Here is an 18769-nt window from a genome sequence, read left to right as displayed (position 1 = left end):
CTATTTACTATTTCAGGTGTGCCTTTAGTGCCATGAAGAGTGGATTCAGACCCTGAAAAATGGTAGAAGTGATTTACACTTGTGTCTATTGTATAAGAATCATACAAAAAGGAAGCTAACCAACTATCAATGATAATCTCCTTCACCTAGTGGGTTAGGCGGAAGTAGTTTATTTGGTAAAAATCTCACCACACTAGTTGAAGTCTCACAATTGCCAATTTTGCACACTTGTCCACTGCAAGTCCAGCCTAGCCACCTTGGAACTCTTCCAGAACACCTAGTTCTGGAAGCAAATGAGAAACGAACACATGGGCAAGGATGACTAGTTTAGCCTTGTCCATTACTGGATCTAAACTCATTCTAAGTGCTTTCAAGTCAAAGCAAGAAATTCTTCAAACAAAAAATGAGGCCTTCCAAAAATTCCACCTCATTTTTTCCCAAATGTGAGCAATTGTAACATAAAAGAAACCAAGTTTAAATCTACTTTTTAAATGTCTATTATTAGATGACCATATGGGCATAAGAATTGAACCAAAGACCATTTGATTACCATGCATTCAACCTACTATACAATTTGCTCTGTGTGTATGTGTGTGTTTAGCAGTTGAAATTAATAAATTGAATTTACAAAGTGTCTTCTGGCCAATCAAGTTGACTCAAACACAAGTAAGGCAAGCAGAAAATGACACGTGGAGCCAAAAGGCTACCAAAAACATAGGGCTACTATCACAAGGACATGAATTTTTTATGCTTCGCTTAGCATTTGATTTAGTTGTTAATCAAATGTGCAAATGTGATGTGCACGTGTGTTGTGCAAGACAATCGAGTCATGATGACAGGCCAAGAAGGGTTGCTAGTTGCTATACACAAGATGTATTGAAGTTTGAAGAAGATCAAGCTAGATCTCAATGTACTTCAATTCAACCTTCAGCAATACAAGATAGAGAAATACCACAACAGGCGCCAGTTTTTGGGCCAACAGGGTATCCATTGTCCAAGATTAAATGGTGATATTGCAATTTCAATGTATGAATTTTATTATTGCCATAATTTGTGTAAATTGGGTCATTACCACCCTTTCCCTGAAGGAAGACCGGTTCCAATTATTAGCAGAAGAAGGGGATCTTGAAGCAGCCACAACCTGAATTGTAAAGATGATATCCATCCACGAAGCAACCACCTCTTTGAGCATCGCAAGAGCATAAACCATGAAACTGACTCGCCAAAATAATAATCCTTGAACACGGGTTACGTGACCATGAATACCTGAGGCCGAGTCAACAATAGGAGCATTGCATGTCTGCAAGATGTGCCAAAGACTAGCCCGATGCAAAATATGAAAACGTGGAGCATGCTCATGCTTCATGTGTAAAGTGACCATGACAACATCTTTTCCAAAACCCAAGAATGATGATATTGCACTAATATGTCATTGAAGTCCATACTTGGGAAATAAAACCCTAGACTTTTCTAGAAACTAGGCAAGAAATCAAAAGATGAAGAGCAAGAGTCCCATGACATGTAGTACAAAATACACATCTATGACTTACCACTAGAGATCTTGCCACATTGCAGCATATACCCTATGGGGAGACCTTGATATGAAACCTCCATATAAAAGCCCTCTCTCTCTCTCTCTCTCTCTCTCTCTCTCTCTCTCTCTCTCTCTCATATTTGAGATATTTTCTTTTTACAATTACCTTGATGCTTATAAACACACCGGATGAGTTAAATCTTCACGGTCATGTAAAAGAGGAAAATTCAACACAAATTTATAATTCCGAGTATACAGATGTGCCTTTAGTGCCAAATAAGTTCTTTTAGGTCGAAGCAGAAATTCAACAAAAAGCCACTTGTCGAATGCAAGCAATTGTAACACGCAAAAAAGAGAGACCAATTTACCTGAACTTTAAAAGTTGAGTTCAATGTTTGCATGTGACGGGCTCTTTGTAGCTTAATCCTTTTCCTTGTAATAGAATTGTTGAGATCGCCTATTTTCATTGAAACACCGAATAGCATTTTCTAAAAAGAAACAAAATATAGAACGGTTGGTTTAATATGAAACAATAAAAGGAACCAAATAACCTCTCCAGTTGTTTAACAAGTATAGTGCCACTAACTCAAACAACTAAGTCATTAGTAATAGGACAAATACGAATAAACCATTGGAAATGCTGATTTGGCTTGAAAGTTTTTGTAATCAATGCTAAAAAATGCAATACTCGCATTTGATATTGAAAAGTCAGTGGTTAACATAGCTCATTGAATGGCATTCGTTTTTGGTTCTTACATTGTTTGTGGTATTTCATTGCTATTTGAGGCACCTATATGGTAGTTGACCTGTTTGTCTCTAGTGGCTCTCCGAGCTCTCTATATTTGCACTCTCTCGGCTCTCAATAGTACCAGATCACATCACCTACAAAGAGGGAGATTGGAGGCACTGCTGCTCGTCACATGTGTCGGTACCAGTATGGTCTGCATTGATCATTTTCATGCTTTCAGTTATGGATTCCATTGCCTATTCATGATTCATTTTGAGTTTATGTTTCTTCTCTCATTCTTCATTGTATTAATGTTTATGCTTTCTGTTTTCTCACTTCCATTCATTTGTGCATTATCACATGGTATCAAACTGCTAGACTATTAAGTTTTGGTGCTATTTGCTGCTGAATTATATAAATGGCTGAAAATTCCATTCAGTCAGTTGGCACTTGGCAAAACTTGCCCATGTAAGTGAAGAAAAGGCTATTGGGGGGCTCTCTTTCTTCCTCTCCCAATCTCCACAATGCTAGAATGAGACTCACCCAGCAAAGCAAGAGAGAAGCTTCACTTTCCAAGTCCCTCTATTTCACCCTCACTCTAAAGATGAAGCACAAGTAGACAGAGTAGAAGCGAGAAGGACAAGAGAGCTCTCAACAGTGCACACCACAAGATTGAGCTTGCTTATCCATTCACTTTCTAGCTTCATTTTGACCAATCAAGGGTCAATTGGAGGCCAATCCCCTATTAAATCAAGGGGCAAATCAATTTGAAGGCTTACTGGTCATTTTTTACAAGAGATATTGGAAATTTAAGGAAATTGGAGCCAAATCTAATTACTTCATCCAATATGAAGAGAAGCTAAAGAAATTCTGCAAGGGGCACCAATTTTGGGGCCAACCAAGAGTCTATTGTCCCAGATTGAGTGGTAAACTTGTATTTTCAATTTATGTGAATTCTTATGTTTGCTGTAATTAGGCCTTAATCAGGTCATTAACACCCTTTTTGGAGAAGAAAAGCCGGTCTGGTTTCACAAATCTCTATCTCTCCACACTAGTCTGGTCTGCAGGGTCTCCACACTAGTCTGGTCTGCAGGGTCTTGGCCTAATATGCAGGGTCTGATCGTGACTGTCTGCAGACTCCTCCACCTGCAAGCACTGCACATATCTGTCCTCCAGAAACACACTGCCCTCCAATTTACCATGTTTCTGCCCTGCCCGATTCTGAACTGTGTCGACCTGGAGATTCTAGACTTCACTGCGTGAGTTGAAAGCGCTTGAGCAACCTGCTTGAACTGCAATATGCAAACTGGTTGTGCCTATGCAAATGCCGCCCATTGTGTGCCTCCTGCTAACAGCCCCACCTGTTCCTGGAGTGTCTCTCATTGACTGGTTGTGCCTACAGCAAATTGACACCTAAAGACAGCAGATTGACACCTAAGGACCTGCTTCAGCACCTGCCGCTTGGTCCACAGACTTTGCCATGCTGCATTGCTTCCATTTTGCTCTTTTTATCATTTTCATAATGAGTAATTATATTAATCACATGAGAAATAAAAGAGTCACAACAAAGAAGAAGAGAAATTGCCGTACGCCAGACGACTAAATCCCCCTAGAGAGAAGGCCAGCATGCTGAATAAGATCAAACGATTAGTGGAGAAGACCCTTGAGCATAGCAATACAACTTTGAACCCCTGAGGCCAAATCGAATGCGTTCCGGGTGACCCAATTGTGCCAATAGCCCTAGAATCGAATCTAAGAAAATGAAACAAGATCTTCATGTGTGGCTGCACAAGAGTGGGATATTTCGCCTTGCCAAAAACCCAATCAAATGGGCACATCCCTAGAATCAAATCTTAGAAAATGAAACAAGATCTTCATGTGCAGCTGCATAGGAGTGGGATATTTTGCCTTGCCAAAGACCCAATCAAATGGGCACACCAAAGGCCCAAATTTTCCTAGGTAATGGACAATAAATAAATCTATGGCAAGAAAGCTCCACATTGGCAGTACAAAAGAAACAATTGCCATTCAAAATACAACGCATGGAAAGAGCCAAGGCAAGGGGCAAGCCATCTATCAGCATTCTCTAAATAAAAACTTCGCATTTGAATGGAGTCTTATTGAGTCATCCCTTCCATGACAATCAATTTCCACCATGCCTTGGTTTTGTGTAGTCCCCAAACAGCATTGGCTCTGGTCACGAACCTATGGTGATCTGTAATTATAATGTGATATACCTAGTTAATTGAAGCACACTCCAAACTAAAGCAACCCACAAGGTTCCAATCTTGCCAAGGATGATCAAAATGCAACCCGGTGAAGGGCTATCAATCTTGCAACTGCATTGACATCTTGCCCCATAGAGCACAATATGCATGAGGGATCCAAAAAATCCATTGTCTTGGGGGCAAGGGGGGAGACGAGGGGTTTAAGTGAAAGTCCTTACTCAAAGAGATTTAGCAAAAAAGGGTCACAGAGAAAATAGATAAGAAATCTTTGAAAGAAAGAATGTATTCTGTGATAGAGATATAAGAAATATTGGAAACCCAGCTATAGGAGAGTCTCTAATTTAGATCTTATACAACATACACGAATCCAATTCAGACAAGTTTGACACAAAAGCTCAAGATAATTTCACTAAGATGATAGCTCAGCCTGAGACGATGGCCCAAAAACACCTTGTATGCATTAACCTAATTGTTGTACACATGATCTAAAATCAAGACATAAGACCCCTTTGCCAAGAACAAAACTTGTATTTCCATAGATTTCATTCAAGACAAATCAGTCCGCATGAATCCACAAGCTCTATGCTCGAGCTTTCACAAGACCAAAATAAACTCTTGTATCAAGACCTTCAACAATAAATCAAGAAATCTTCAAATCTGTCCATACTATGTCTCATTGAGATAACTACAAGTAAGAGAACCACCTGGATCAAGAGAGCTCCAACTATCAAAGCTATCGACTATAGTATTCAGCTTGTATACCCTACATTACAGCAGTGATTTACTGTAAACCAATCCATAAAAGACCTCCAAGAACTCTCTCTCTTCAAGCTTTTCTCTCTGTTGGCGTTACCTTGCTATGATCCGATTCTCTTCATGAACAAAAAGCATGAGATATCTCTCTTTTCCTTCACATTTTTTATCACCAAATGATGCCTCTATTCCCCCTAAAGTTGCATTGAATTCTTTGCCCTTATTTACGTCCAATTTCAGCACAAAAAACCCCTTCCTAAAGTTCCCAAAAGCATACGTTAAGGCTAGGTAAAACTCTTTATATGTAATGTTTCCTACAAATATCCAAACTTAAGCATGAATCACACAAACTTGTCGAGTAGCATACAAAAGACTAAAGTTTCACTAAGCATGTAAGCCACTTGTTAAATCTCTGTGTTCTATCACCGAACTGACTTAACTCCTCATGTAGACAACCCAATAGTGTAAGTAGGCGTATATGTGAACTCCCCGGGCTCTTTCATTATTTCATCCATTGGACATGATACCACACGACATCCACCCCCTCTAAACCTACATATCCTCTAGCATGTGCCATGTTACTCAATCTCAGGGTTAGTGCTTTTCACCCACAATCATTAGTCACTCCCTGCTGAAGAAGAGCAGGAGACTGATTCAATTCAGCCTAAAGAGATGTATAATGAAGATTTGCCTATGTTTGAAGCGGATTTGATCGAGGAAGCATCAAATATGATAGAGGTATTGTAGAGAATGCTATAGGCAAAGATCTAGATTGAGACTTATAAGTTGCTTGATGATACATATGCTACTTTTGGTCTACAGTTGAATAGAATGCATGGCCAAGTGATGGTTGATCCAAAGGCTGAAATATGGACACATGCTTTACATGCAGCTGAAAAGAGGAAGGTTACTGATAGTGAAATGTCTCATGCAGGGCAAGACATTCATAACATAATTGGTTGGGAATCACCGGTAGATGCATATTTAGCAAAGGTACAAAACACTGATGTACTTGTGGAAGAGAAACGAAAGAGAGATAAAGATATGCAAGGACATCTAAAAGAGTGATAAGAAGAAGTGTGGATCAACCTAAAGCTACAAATCAGCCACCTCCCGAGCATGCTATAGAAGAGGTCAGTCAGGAGCAAAAACAGAATAACAAACAAGAGGGCAAAAAGAAGAGCAAGCAGCCAGGATATAAGTTGCAATCTAATATTGAGACAGCCACAAATCTTAAGAAGGTTCTTGAAGAACCGATCTTAAACAGTCAGGTGGAATTCACCTTGGGAGAGGTGCTTGGCATCGCCAAGTGAAAATTTCATGATGAGATCATTGACATAATTAAGAGGAAGTGTCAGTTTCTTGGCGATACCACTAGTGCATTACTGCAACTTGAAGAGGAAACTAGTTTGTTGGGTATTCGAGCTAAATATGAGCATAAAGTAAGTACTAGATTATCTATGCATGATGCTACTAATCAGTGGATAGCATGTGAAAAAGAGAAAAAAGTGGCTCAAAATGCATTGTCTTGTAGCAATATGCATGGTGGAGTAAGGCATATGCAACAACATGGGGAAGAGACTCTAGCATTTATTTCTCGAAGTCATTACACAAGAAATCATTGGGTCAAGGCTACCACTGAAACGGTAGTGAAAATAAAGGAACGTGAAACTCCTTGTATTGCTTTACTTGACCATGGGTCTGAGATAAATGTCATTGAGCGTGGATTGTATGAAAATGATACATGGCCTGTAGACACTGATCATGGTTGGCATATGAGGACTACAAATAATTCTTCAGGGGAGCTCTTTGCTGCATGTCCTAATGGAAAAGTGACAATTGGTGATGTACAAGAAGAGCAACACTTCTTTGTGCAAGATATATTACAAGAGTGTGTATGGAAACAAAGGTGCTTGATGATGGTTCTACTTATGCAAAAGTCAAAAGCAAGGATGGAAGGAAAGCAATCAAATTTCTTATTGTTTGTGTTAATCATCCTAGAGATTGTGATACGCTTCGAGAGTCTCCTTTGTCTCCAAATGCAAGGGAATTCAAAGACCTGGATTTTCATTAAGCATTGTTGTAATGTGAGACTACAGTAGTGCTATTCAGAGGATGTACTCGCCTCTTGATGGAATCAAGCATGTATTTACTATTGGTTATTCTCAGTTTACAGCAAACAGTACTTGTTGATTTAAGCCTATGGAAGCTTTGTGCAAGGCTGAACGCATATCTATGAAACGAGCTACTGAGGAACTAAGAACATTGGGGCTTTTAGCTGAAAATAAAGGCATTTCATGCATCTTTTATGGGCTGAATATTAATGACACCATGGCTGAAATTTCAGCAACTATACATGCAAAAAATGAGACTGAAAACAGAGTGTTGTCAGTATGTTCTTTGGACATGTATGATGTTATAGCATTGTTTGCTCAGCAAGAAGGATTACAATGGGCTGAAGCACTTGTGGAGACAAAGTATACGACAGTTGACAAAAAGGTGAAACCAATTGCTTTGCCACTTCCACCAGAAAGTGAGGGTCTGTATGGAAAAGTGTCAAGGCAGCCAAGCTTACGGGATCCTAAAGATATAGGTCATCAGTATATATCTGAAACATTACAGAAATTAAAAGTTGGTGCAAAATTCTTTTGCCTGCTGAAAGAGATTGTTTTATGTAGATGTTGGCTGGGCAAGGAAAGGCATTTGTATTTCAGCCAACTAAAATAGGTTGTGTGGATCCAAATGTTGTCTCTCCTATGGTAATATTTACTGTGCCACATGTACCATGGAACTTGAGGCCTATTCCAGTGCCTAAAGCTTACTTGCCAAAGCTAATGGATTTGTTAAATGAAAAGATTCGCATGAAAATCTTGGAGCCCTCTCCAGTCCCGTAGTCAAATCGTTGGTTTACTATGGCCAAAAAAAATGGGGCTTTGAGATTTATTCAAGACATGCAACCGGTCAATAAAGTGACCATAAGAAATGTGGGTGCAAGTACTGTGGTTGATGAATTTGCAGAGGATTTTGCAGGCAGAGCAATCTATTCTTTGGGTGATCTTTACTTGGAGTATGATCAGTTTCAACTTGCAGTTCAAAGCAAGGATAACACAACCATGAAGACTCCCTTGGGGTTAGTACGGATGTGTACTCTCCCACAGGGTGCAACAAACTCAGTGGCACACATGACAAATGCTATGAATAGGGTATTCAGGGATTTTATACCACAATTGGCAATGCCCTTCAATCAAAGGGTGTACAATGGATGAAAAGAATCAAGAGATGGATACTTATGGATGCAAACAGTTTGTTACAGACCATATTGTGGATTGTGAGAGGATTTTGACGCGTCTAGAAGAGATGCATTTAACTCTTTCTGGACAAAAGTCTACCTTTGGAGTTAAAGAGGTTTTGATTGTTGGGCATATGTGTGGGCCCTATGGGCGAAAACCATCACCAGCAAAAATAGATGGGATTGATAGAATGCAATATATATGCACAAGTGTATCATAGGTGAGTAGATTCTTGGGTGCATGTGTGTTCTATTTGATATGGATTCCTCACTTTGCACATATAGCCGATGCTCTATATCAGCTTCTAAGGAAAATGGTCAAAGGTTTCATTGGAAAAGGAAGCATCAAAAAGCAATGAAGAAATTGAAGTAGCTCTTAAAATCTGCTCCTACATTGAGAAAGGCTGATTATTCACATGGAAAGCCTATCATTATTACTTTTGATACAAGCCCAATCGGGATTGGATGGGCAATTGAGCAAGATGATGAGGAAGGGCAAAGATATGCAATACGCTTTGGTACTAAGTATTGACTGAACGGCAGAGAAGGTATCCACAGGTTAAAAGAGAATTATGGGGAATTGTAACAGCCCTTAAATGTGATAAGGAGTATTTTATGGGTGCTCATGTAGTCATTGAGATTGATTGTTTGCCGATATTGGGTATGATTACTAGTTGTGCTACCCCGGACATTGCTATTCTCCGGTGGATTGCATACATCAAATCTTTAAACCCTGAATCTCAACATATTGCAAGAAAAGATAACCCAGTGACAGACATGTTATCTCAGGCACGCTATGAGAATGAAGATGGGATGATGGATAAGGAGAAAGAAGATGACTTTCTTGCGGCTGAAAATGATGTTGTAAGAGTGAATTTAGCAATGCAAGGTATTATTACAGCATTAACAGAAGCTTAGACAACAAAGAGAAGACACTTTAGATGTTTTGCATCTTATGTAGAAGTGTTTCTGGAAGACAAATATGCAGGAGAGTGGCTGAGAATTAGTCAATACCTTAGTACATTAACAAAGAGAGATGAATGGTCAGATAAGGAGTTAAAAAGATCAAGAGGAAAGCCTATGGGTTTTTCTTAAAAGATGGATACTTATGGAAAAATGCTAAAAAAAAACAAGGTATGCCATTGCGAGTTTTGGGTGATAAAACTTCACAAGTAGCTGTTATGCAAGAATTTCATGAAAGCTTGTGGGCTGGTCATAGAGGTGTTTGGGGTACTTTTGCAAAGATCAAAGAAAGATATTGGTGGCAAGGTATGTATAAGGATGTTGCTCACTTTGTGGAAACATGTACGACATGTCAAATGTATTCATCTGTGAGACATCAGGATAGATTGCAACCCACATATCCATTGTCTCTTCATTTTAAGTGGGTGGTGTATTTAGTCACGATGCCTACAGGTCTTTGGCAAATGAGAAATCTTGTGCTTGCCCATGAAGACTTGACTAATCAAGTGGAAGGAAAAGCTCTACATACTAAGACAACAAATGCAGTGTGTACATTTCTCTTAGAAGAGATCTTTTGTCGGTATGGCTGTGTGGGAAAAATTACAACAGATAGGGGTGAGCTAGATGTAGATGAGACTCATGATTTCTTTGCACGGTTAGGGATAAAGCTTGCTTTAACTTCAGCCTATAACCTTAAAGGAAATGGAAAAAGTGAAAGAGGTTATCCACCTATTGTGAAGGCATTGGCAAAAGCATGTGGAGTGAAGGTAAAAGAGTGGCCCACATGCAGGTAAAAAAGCAGCCACGATTTCTCCCTTATGCCTTGTGGGCTGACAGAACAACTCACAGTGTTGTTACAGGATATATGCCTACTGAATTGATGTATGGTCAAAAACCTATCATACCGATAGAAGAGATGACACTCACATGGAGTGTGCTACCTTGGGAAGAGGAGTTGAATCGAGAGGAGTTGTTGGCCTTACGCATTAGACAATTGGAAAGAAAGTCACAAGACATAGAGGCAGCCATTGCAAAGTTAAGGGCAGCAAGAATACAGAACAAGAAACGGTTTGACAAAAGACATAGACTGAGACCAAGAACCATACAAGATGGGGATTGGGTATTGGTTTATGATAGCAGTTTAGACAACCAGCACAATGCTATGCGTAAAGTTTCCAAAAGATGGTTTGGACCCTATGTGGTAAGGCAGTGTTTGATAATGCTACTTATGCATTAAATGAGTTGGATGGGACATCCATAAAACTTCTGGTAGCAAGGAAAAGAATCAAATTATTCAAGAGGCGGGAATCTAATGCCTATAAGTTACCAGAATTGGAAGAAAACAATGTCCATAATATAGAGGCTAGCCAGGAAGATATGAAAGATGAAGAAGCAAAGAATATGGTTGTAGAGGATGATGAGGACTCAAAATCTAGTGACAATTAGGTTTTTTGGAACATACCGAAGAATGTGCAAGTTCAGAGGGGGTGGATGTCGTGATACTATGCGGACACAGTGTGAAAGAGCATGGAATGCATCATCATTTGACTTTCTTATTGATGTAGAGAGTCAATGTGATCTGAGTCATTAGTGCTACTGTCCGTGGCATAGATGGTCCAAAAATACTAGATTTTTGGATAATTTTAGTCTATTATTTACTGTAAAAATTCGAAAAAGTTAAAAAATCTTCTAGATTAGGATGGCATACAAAAAGCAAGTTGCTTTTTCAGCCAGTTATGGGATTTTTCATAAAAAAGAAAGATTGACAAAATCGTGTATGTCGTGATCGCTGTTAAGAAGCTGAAAACTGCACTTTGAACTGAAAGAAAAAGGAGTGAACTGGGAGATCTTGGACCAAGCGTCCTGGAGTTTTGCCCCCCTTCCGAAGCCATCAGATTTGGGTTCCAAGCAGCAGAGAAGGAGTTGTTATTTTGAAGAACGTTTTTGGTCTACGAAGGAGCTCCAGGAGATCTAAACCCTGGAGATTGCTTCTGAGTAGTTTCAAACAAAGGATTTCAGGTTCTGTCGATACATATTGATTCAATTTATTGTGCTTTGTCTTTGTCATGTTTACCTCTTATCTATTCTTTTTCTTCTCTTCCATCTCCTCTCTCTACTTCCTTCTATCTCTGATCCCCAATGAATACTACCTTTCGACAAAAACCCCTCCGACACTGTGTACTTACTCACTTGACTACCAAACTTGTTAAGGATCTTCCTTAGGTGTGAAAGTACACCTAGATGTGTTGTGCATCATCAGAGGCTCTCCAATCAACACTTGATTTCAAAATGTTAAAGCTGTCCAAAACTACAAAGTGCAACAACCTACTTTGCAACCTATATATACAGTATTTACATCACTCTTACCATAGCCATTCTAAACTTGCTCCTGCTCTGGCATGTGCCAAACTTCGTAGTGGCCACACACTCCCTCCTTTTATAGTCAAAAATAAAGGAGTTATCCTACCACAAAATAGGCTGGCCAATTACCAAATAAAGAAGAAAGAAAGTGCCCATAAATTAGGCCGTAGGTGCCCGTGGACCTCTGATATGACCACTTCTAACAATGACTGCAATGGGTGAAGGTACAAGGCTACAATGGTCAACCCCAACAACTAGCTCTATGCATCAGTGTGGACGCCCAACGGTAGCAGGGAGATGAGAGAATGAGGAGGGCTAGCTGATCTCATGAAGAATCAATGATAGATAACGAAAGTGGGAGGGTAAGCTGCCTCCACCTATAAATAGGTAAAAAAAATTATTAAGCCCTAAATAGGATCAAAATACTAAAAATGCCCAAAAATGCCCAAAAAGAAACGCACTAATATACCCTCCATCTAAAGTATTTAAAACACATAAAATAATAGACAAACACAATATCAGAGCTACTAATATCCCGGTCTGCTAACTCAAACTGAGGCTCACAAGCAAGAGATGACCACACAAGACACAGATGACTACTAACATGGGCGTGATGTCTAAGCTCACGCTTTGATTGCACTTTCATGCAAGAGACAGATTATCCCACATGTTCGGTCGTCCACAACGGCCAAGGATGCTTAGGATAAGCTTGCTTCATTGTATCAAGTACACAATGAGGCTCATGTAGCCAATTTGTGTAAGCAGCTTGAGATGGAGCACATAATAGAGGGTGATTTTATGGATGCATACATTACACATGTCAAGGACATCATGGAGCAACTTGCTGATATTGATGAAATAATTTCCAAAATCTCTCTTGTATCTACAGTCTTGGTTGATCTACCTAATACTTATCAAAGTTTTGGCACCACGCTTTGTTTACTTGCAAAAGAATGCATATATTACACATGTCAAGGACATCATGGAGCAGCTTGCTGATATTGATGAAATAATTTCCAATACCTCTCTTGTATCTACAGTCTTGGTTGGTCTACCTATCAAAGTTTTGGCACCACGCTTTGTTTACTTGCAAAAGGAGATATTAATGTATACACATTTAATGTGTTCGTATCATTATTGTTGCAAGAAGAGCAATCAAGGCTGAATTGCTCTTATATAAGTATGGACAATCAAGCATTTGCAACCAGCTATCAAAACAAAGGAAAGTCATGGCGGCCCTCAAACTCAAAGAGTAAAGACAAAGCAGCTTCTTCTATGGACTCTTCAAGCACCAAGGATGACAATGCTAAGAAAAAAAAGAGCAAGGCTAAATCACTCTTATATAAGTATGGATAATCAAGCATTTGTAACCAAAACAAAGGAAAGTCATGGCAGCCCTCAAACTCAAGGGTAAAGGCATAGCAGCTTCTTCTATGGACTCTTCAAGCACCAAGGATAACAATGCTAAGAAAAAGATATGCAATTATTGCAAAAAAAAGTGCATATTTTTCAAGAATGTAGAAAGAGGATGGCAAGTGAAAAGAAGAAACAATCGAGCATCAATGTGTTACTAAAAATTTAGCAAATGCGAAGGATGCAACCACACATTTGGCAAGTTTGGACATCGGTCAATCTTATGCTTTTGTTGTGCATTGTTTATATGATTCTTCTTCACATAAGCATGGTCTTTCAATTATTGAAACTTGCAGCACATGGTATTTTGACAATGAAGCTTCCAAGCATATAACATTCTTTCATGACTTGTTTGTATCATATGCAAATGTACAAAAGGGGGGATCTATTTTATAGTTAAACAATGTTTTGTATGCAATCCAAGGCATTGGTCCAATTCCCATTATTGCAGTGGATGGAAAAACTATCATACTTTAAAAAAATTTAGATCTGCCAAGCATAAAGAAAATTTTACTTTCAATTTCAGCCATTGCATACGTTGGTTTTGTGGTTAAATTCCACATGGATCAATGCAATCTCTATAACTATAGTAATGAGGATGTTCTCATTGTCACTAGTACATTGTACAAAAATCTCCACCAACTTGATTTATATGAGAGAAGAGCATCAGAGGATGAATTACAAGTTGATGCCACCATTGTGGATGACACTTGTGAGAAATGCGGGATCTAGAGCATGACATAACCGGAAGCTATGGAGGATGGAAGGAGAAGTGTAGACTCATGATGGAATGGACACTGTTTGTTTCACAAGTGAATTAGGTTCCAAGATTGAGACTTGGACTCATAAATACAATCTTGTGTATGTGGACAATGACATTGACACTTTACTGAAATGAAAAGAGTACTATCATTGCATTAAGAAAGGAAGCAAGTACAATGCTTTATAGGAAAGTAGGAAACTGCAGTAGGCACCATTGTGCATATGGGATAAGTTAGCCTGCATGTCCTTGACCCTGAGACTCCATACAAAGAGGCTGTTTGAGTGTGATTGCTGATTCTCAATACCCCTCCTCAATCACAACTAGGAAAGGCACAAAGTGTGTAGAGGCTGTAATGAGAACCACCTGCAAAGTGTGGGCATACCACAGACATGGCAAAACACCAGAGGCTGTCGCAGAAAAAGCTAAGTGTGGGTACCATAAACATGGTGGACATCCAGAGGCTGTAACAGGGGCCTCATAAAGTGTACAGGGACTGTAATGCCAAGTTACATAAGGAGTTTACAAAGCTTATGGCAGGAAGCATTAGGGCAAGGAAAATACAAGGCTATTAAAACAGTCTATCAGAATTATGAGAGTACAAGGACTGATGAGTCTTATCCTTCCGATCCTGGTGATCTTCATCTTCTTCTTCCTTTGCTTCATTTTCTTCTTCTTCCTTGACTGCGACTAGATAGGCCTTTTGGGATCTCTTTCTTGCGTGGCAGAACTTCTCGGTGTGTCCGGTCCTTTTGCAGAAGTCACAAAAGAGCTGATCTTTCTTGCCTTTGTACCTGTTGCCAACATATAATGCATGCTCATCTCTAGAGGTACTTGGTTCTTCTTTAGTTTTTAGCTTCTTTTCTTCTTCTAACAGTGATGCCTGGATATCAACAAGTTCAGGATTTGGCATGTTGATTAAAGTTGTTGATACATTATTATATTCAGGAGGCAAGCTCTTAAGTAGAACACCGATGCAAACATCTTCATCCATTTTAATGTTTATTCCTGCAAGTTGAGTTAGGAGTCCTTCCATGTAATTAAGATGTGTGGCAAGTGATGTGCTGGACTTCATTTCAAGCCTGAAGAACTCAATTAGGAGACCATACTTTGATGATTTAGATTGTGCACCGAACAGGGTGTCAAGTCTTTTCCATGTATCCTGTGAGGTCTCACAGTTATCCACATGATGGATATAACTGTCGTCTAGCTCCAGTTTGATAATGGCCTGAGCTCTGTCATCATTCTTTTGCCAAGTAGTTGCAAGCTCCGCGTCCCGAGGTTTCTTCTCTTTGCCATTTGTGATGGCCCAGAGACCCTTCTTCATCAGGATGAGCTTGATGCGGGTTTGCCAAGTGTGGAATCCAACTCCTTTGAATCGAGCATTTGGAGAGTCTTTGCCCATGTTAGATTTACGGGAACAGTAGCAAATCAACTTCAGACTTTATTAGATTTGAGCAACATAAGAATTGATTGAGAGACACAAGTGCTAAAAAGCACTAACTGAGTGTCAATGAATACCAAATCTGCAAAAGTCTTTTACTCCAAGTGATCTTCCCCTTCTTGATTTGATGCTGATGCCTTCAGATCTGAGTGACAGTACTTTAACGAACTTCAGAGAGTATTGCTCAGTGATTAAAATCACTGTTGATAACTTCAGTGAGAGAAATAGTGAAAAATGTCAAGATTTTGAAACTTTTGGCTATGGTGGAATTAGGGTTTCTGAGACAGGGGCCTGGTTTTTTGCTGATTGCAGGAGCTACAGTGCATCATTTTCAAAACTTTTTATATATCTAGGAAGCTTATGTCATGGGCTACCAAAGCCCCATGGAGATCGTCTAGATCGCGGGCTGTACGGCGCACACAGAAGCCACGAACAGAATCGGCGCAGATCTGGACAGCAACTACGAATTTCTGCAATGCTGGAGCCAGGGAGCAGCAATGTCATCGATTATTGTGCCAGGATGAAGCGCCTTGAGCAGAGGAACAACTCTCCAGAAGAAATCGTGGGCTGAAATGGCCTGGTTGAAGAGTTATGGAAGCTCCAAGCAAGGTAGGTCCTGTCTGGCTATGGCAGACACAGAACAGAGATTGGGGATTTTCACAATGCTGAGCTCCAGATGGTCCAATGTCCTGGATTGATGTGATACAGGGAAGCTTTATGAGTTGGGGAATACTTTTCCAGAAGGAAGCTCCAAGAGATTTGACCTGTGGAGTGAGATATAAGCAGTTCAATCTGACAGGGTGCTGCTGGCTATGGCTGCCATGGAAGCTTCTGTGAGAGTAGAGTTGAGAAAAGAAGTCATACACTGACACTGAGCTGGATGGAGGTTCAGAAGAATCAAGAGAGGCTGGAGAAGCAATGCCATGCCCAACTGGGCTCTGATACCATGTGAGAAATGCGGGATCTAGAGCATGACATAACCGGAAGCTATGGAGGATGGAAGGAGAAGTGTAGACTCATGATGGAATGGACACTGTTTGTTTCACAAGTGAATTAGGTTCCAAGATTGAGACTTGGACTCATAAACACAATCTTGTGTATGTGGACAATGACATTGACACTTTACTGAAATGAAAAGAGTACTATCATTGCATTAAGAAAGGAAGCAAGTACAATGCTTTATAGGAAAGTAGGAAACTGCAGTAGGCACCATTGTGCATATGGGATAAGTTAGCCTGCATGTCCTTGACCCTGAGACTCCATACAAAGAGGCTGTTTGAGTGTGATTGCTGATTCTCAATAACACTGAGTTATGGCATCCTCAGTTTGGTCATCTTAATTATAGCAATTCAATTTGCCTAAAAGGAAAAAATATGGTGCTTGATCTCCCTTCATTGAAAGTACCTACTGGCAATGTATGTGAAAGTTGTATGCATGGCAAAATGCATTGTGCTTCGTTTCCCAAAGGTGCATCTATATGTACTAATCAGAAAGTATAGCTTGTGCATAGTGATGTTTGTGGACACGTGCATGTCAAATCCATCGAAGGATACTTGTACTTTGTTACCTTCATTGATGACATGACTTGCCAATGTTGGGCATATGTTATGAGACACAAATTAGAAGTGTTTGCATGCTTTAAAATCTTCTTGGCCTTGGCTAAAAATGGCAACGGAAACAAGATGATTGCATACGTACCAATTGAGGGAGGGAATATATATCACAGGAGTTTGATACTCGAGATGATGAATTAATGAAATTGGGGCAGATTTATTGTAAAAATTTTAGGTCTTTTCACATCCATGATGCATTTTGAGCCGATTTGAGCTTTGACAGTGAAATTACAGCAAATTCATTGCTGAGTGGGAGAAATTTGAACTTGGGATGTATTAAATGTTGTAAAAGGACAGCTTCTCTTGATACATGTATTGTTGAATGCTCATTATGCAGTGAAACAGTGGTACATACAATACTTGGGTTATTGCATTTGGGCGTTACAGTGATGTATCATTGAAGTGGGAGCTGTCATTTATGCATATCTATCAGATTTGGTTTATGTACATGATCTATCAGATTTGGTTTATGTACATGATGTAATCAGCTCTTGAGACTGAAATTGTAGAAAAATACAAGTGTGTGTACTTGCTGTTATATTCAACAACCTTGCCATTGGCTGAAAGTATTCAACATTTTATTGCAGTCTTTTATTGCTAAAGATGGCTGGCAGTGCATCCCCATTTGACACAAAGAATCTTTTTGAGATTCGTAAATTTGATGGCAATAGCTTTGATATTTGGAAAGATCATATGCAGCCATTGGCTGAAAGTATTCAGTATTTTATTGCAGTCTTTTATTGCTAAAGATGGTTGGCAGTACATCCACATTCAACACAAAGAATCTTTTTGAGATTCGTAAACTTGATGGCAATGGCTTTTATCTTTGGAAAGATCGTATGCAAGGTATACTTTTTCCGAAGGATTGTGATGATGCCTTGGCAAAACATAAGCCTATTTCTTTGCCAGATGAGGATTAAATGTATTAAATGTTGTAAAAGGACAGCTTCTCTTGATACATATATTGTTGAATGCTCATTATGCAGTGAAACAGTGGTACATACAATACTTGGGTTATTGCATTTGGGCGTTACAGTGATGTATCATTGAAGTGGGAGCTGTCATTTATGCATATCTATCAGATTTGGTTTATGTACATGATCTATCAGATTTGGTTTATGTACATGCTGTAATCAGCTCTTGAGACTGAAATTGTAGAAAAATACAAGTGTGTGTACTTGCTGTTATATTCAACAACCTTGCCATTGGCTGAAAGTATTCAACATTTTATTGCAGTCTTTTATTGCTAAAGATGGCTGGCAGTGCATCCCCATTTGACACAAAGAATCTTTTTGAGATTCGTAAATTTGATGGCAATAGCTTTGATATTTGGAAAGATCATATGCAGCCATTGGCTGAAAGTATTCAGTATTTTATTGCAGTCTTTTATTGCTAAAGATGGTTGGCAGTGCATCCACATTCGACACAAAGAATCTTTTTGAGATTCGTAAACTTGATGGCAATGGCTTTTATCTTTGGAAAGATCGTATGCAAGGTATACTTTTTCCGAAGGATTGTGATGATGCCTTGGCAAAACATAAGCCTATTTCTTTGCCAGATGAGGATTGGGCTAAAATGAATAAGAAAGTCATTACTTACATTAAAATGGCTGTCACAGATGATATCTTGGTTGATATCAAGGGACTTACCCTACTTATGCAGTTCGGGAGAAACTCAAGGTTAT

The 18769-nt window shown here is 39.4% G+C and overlaps 1 protein-coding gene across 3 annotated transcripts in view; it reads right to left on the bottom strand.

The window, feature by feature from the left end:
• The window catches only part of LOC148033330 (uncharacterized), an 84005-nt gene that overhangs the window by 13662 nt on the left and 51574 nt on the right, over positions 1–18769 (bottom strand). For 2 of the 3 annotated variants that reach the window (XM_087681240.1, XM_087681242.1), the window contains exon 2: positions 1903–2022. In XM_087681240.1, coding sequence (XP_087537366.1) covers positions 1903–2022 — 120 coding nt within the window. Of the gene's footprint in view, positions 1–188; positions 284–1902; positions 2023–18769 lie in introns of those variants that run through there. The other variant, XM_087681243.1, reaches the window with a different exon arrangement.

Source organism: Lygodium microphyllum, chromosome 7 (genome assembly GCF_053477565.2).
Source record: "Lygodium microphyllum isolate KBCC chromosome 7, Lygodium_microphyllum_v1.1.10, whole genome shotgun sequence".
NCBI classification, from domain to species: domain Eukaryota; kingdom Viridiplantae; phylum Streptophyta; class Polypodiopsida; order Schizaeales; family Lygodiaceae; genus Lygodium; species Lygodium microphyllum.
The sequence above is the reverse complement of the archived record's forward strand: the minus strand, read 5'-3'. Positions and strand labels throughout refer to the sequence as shown.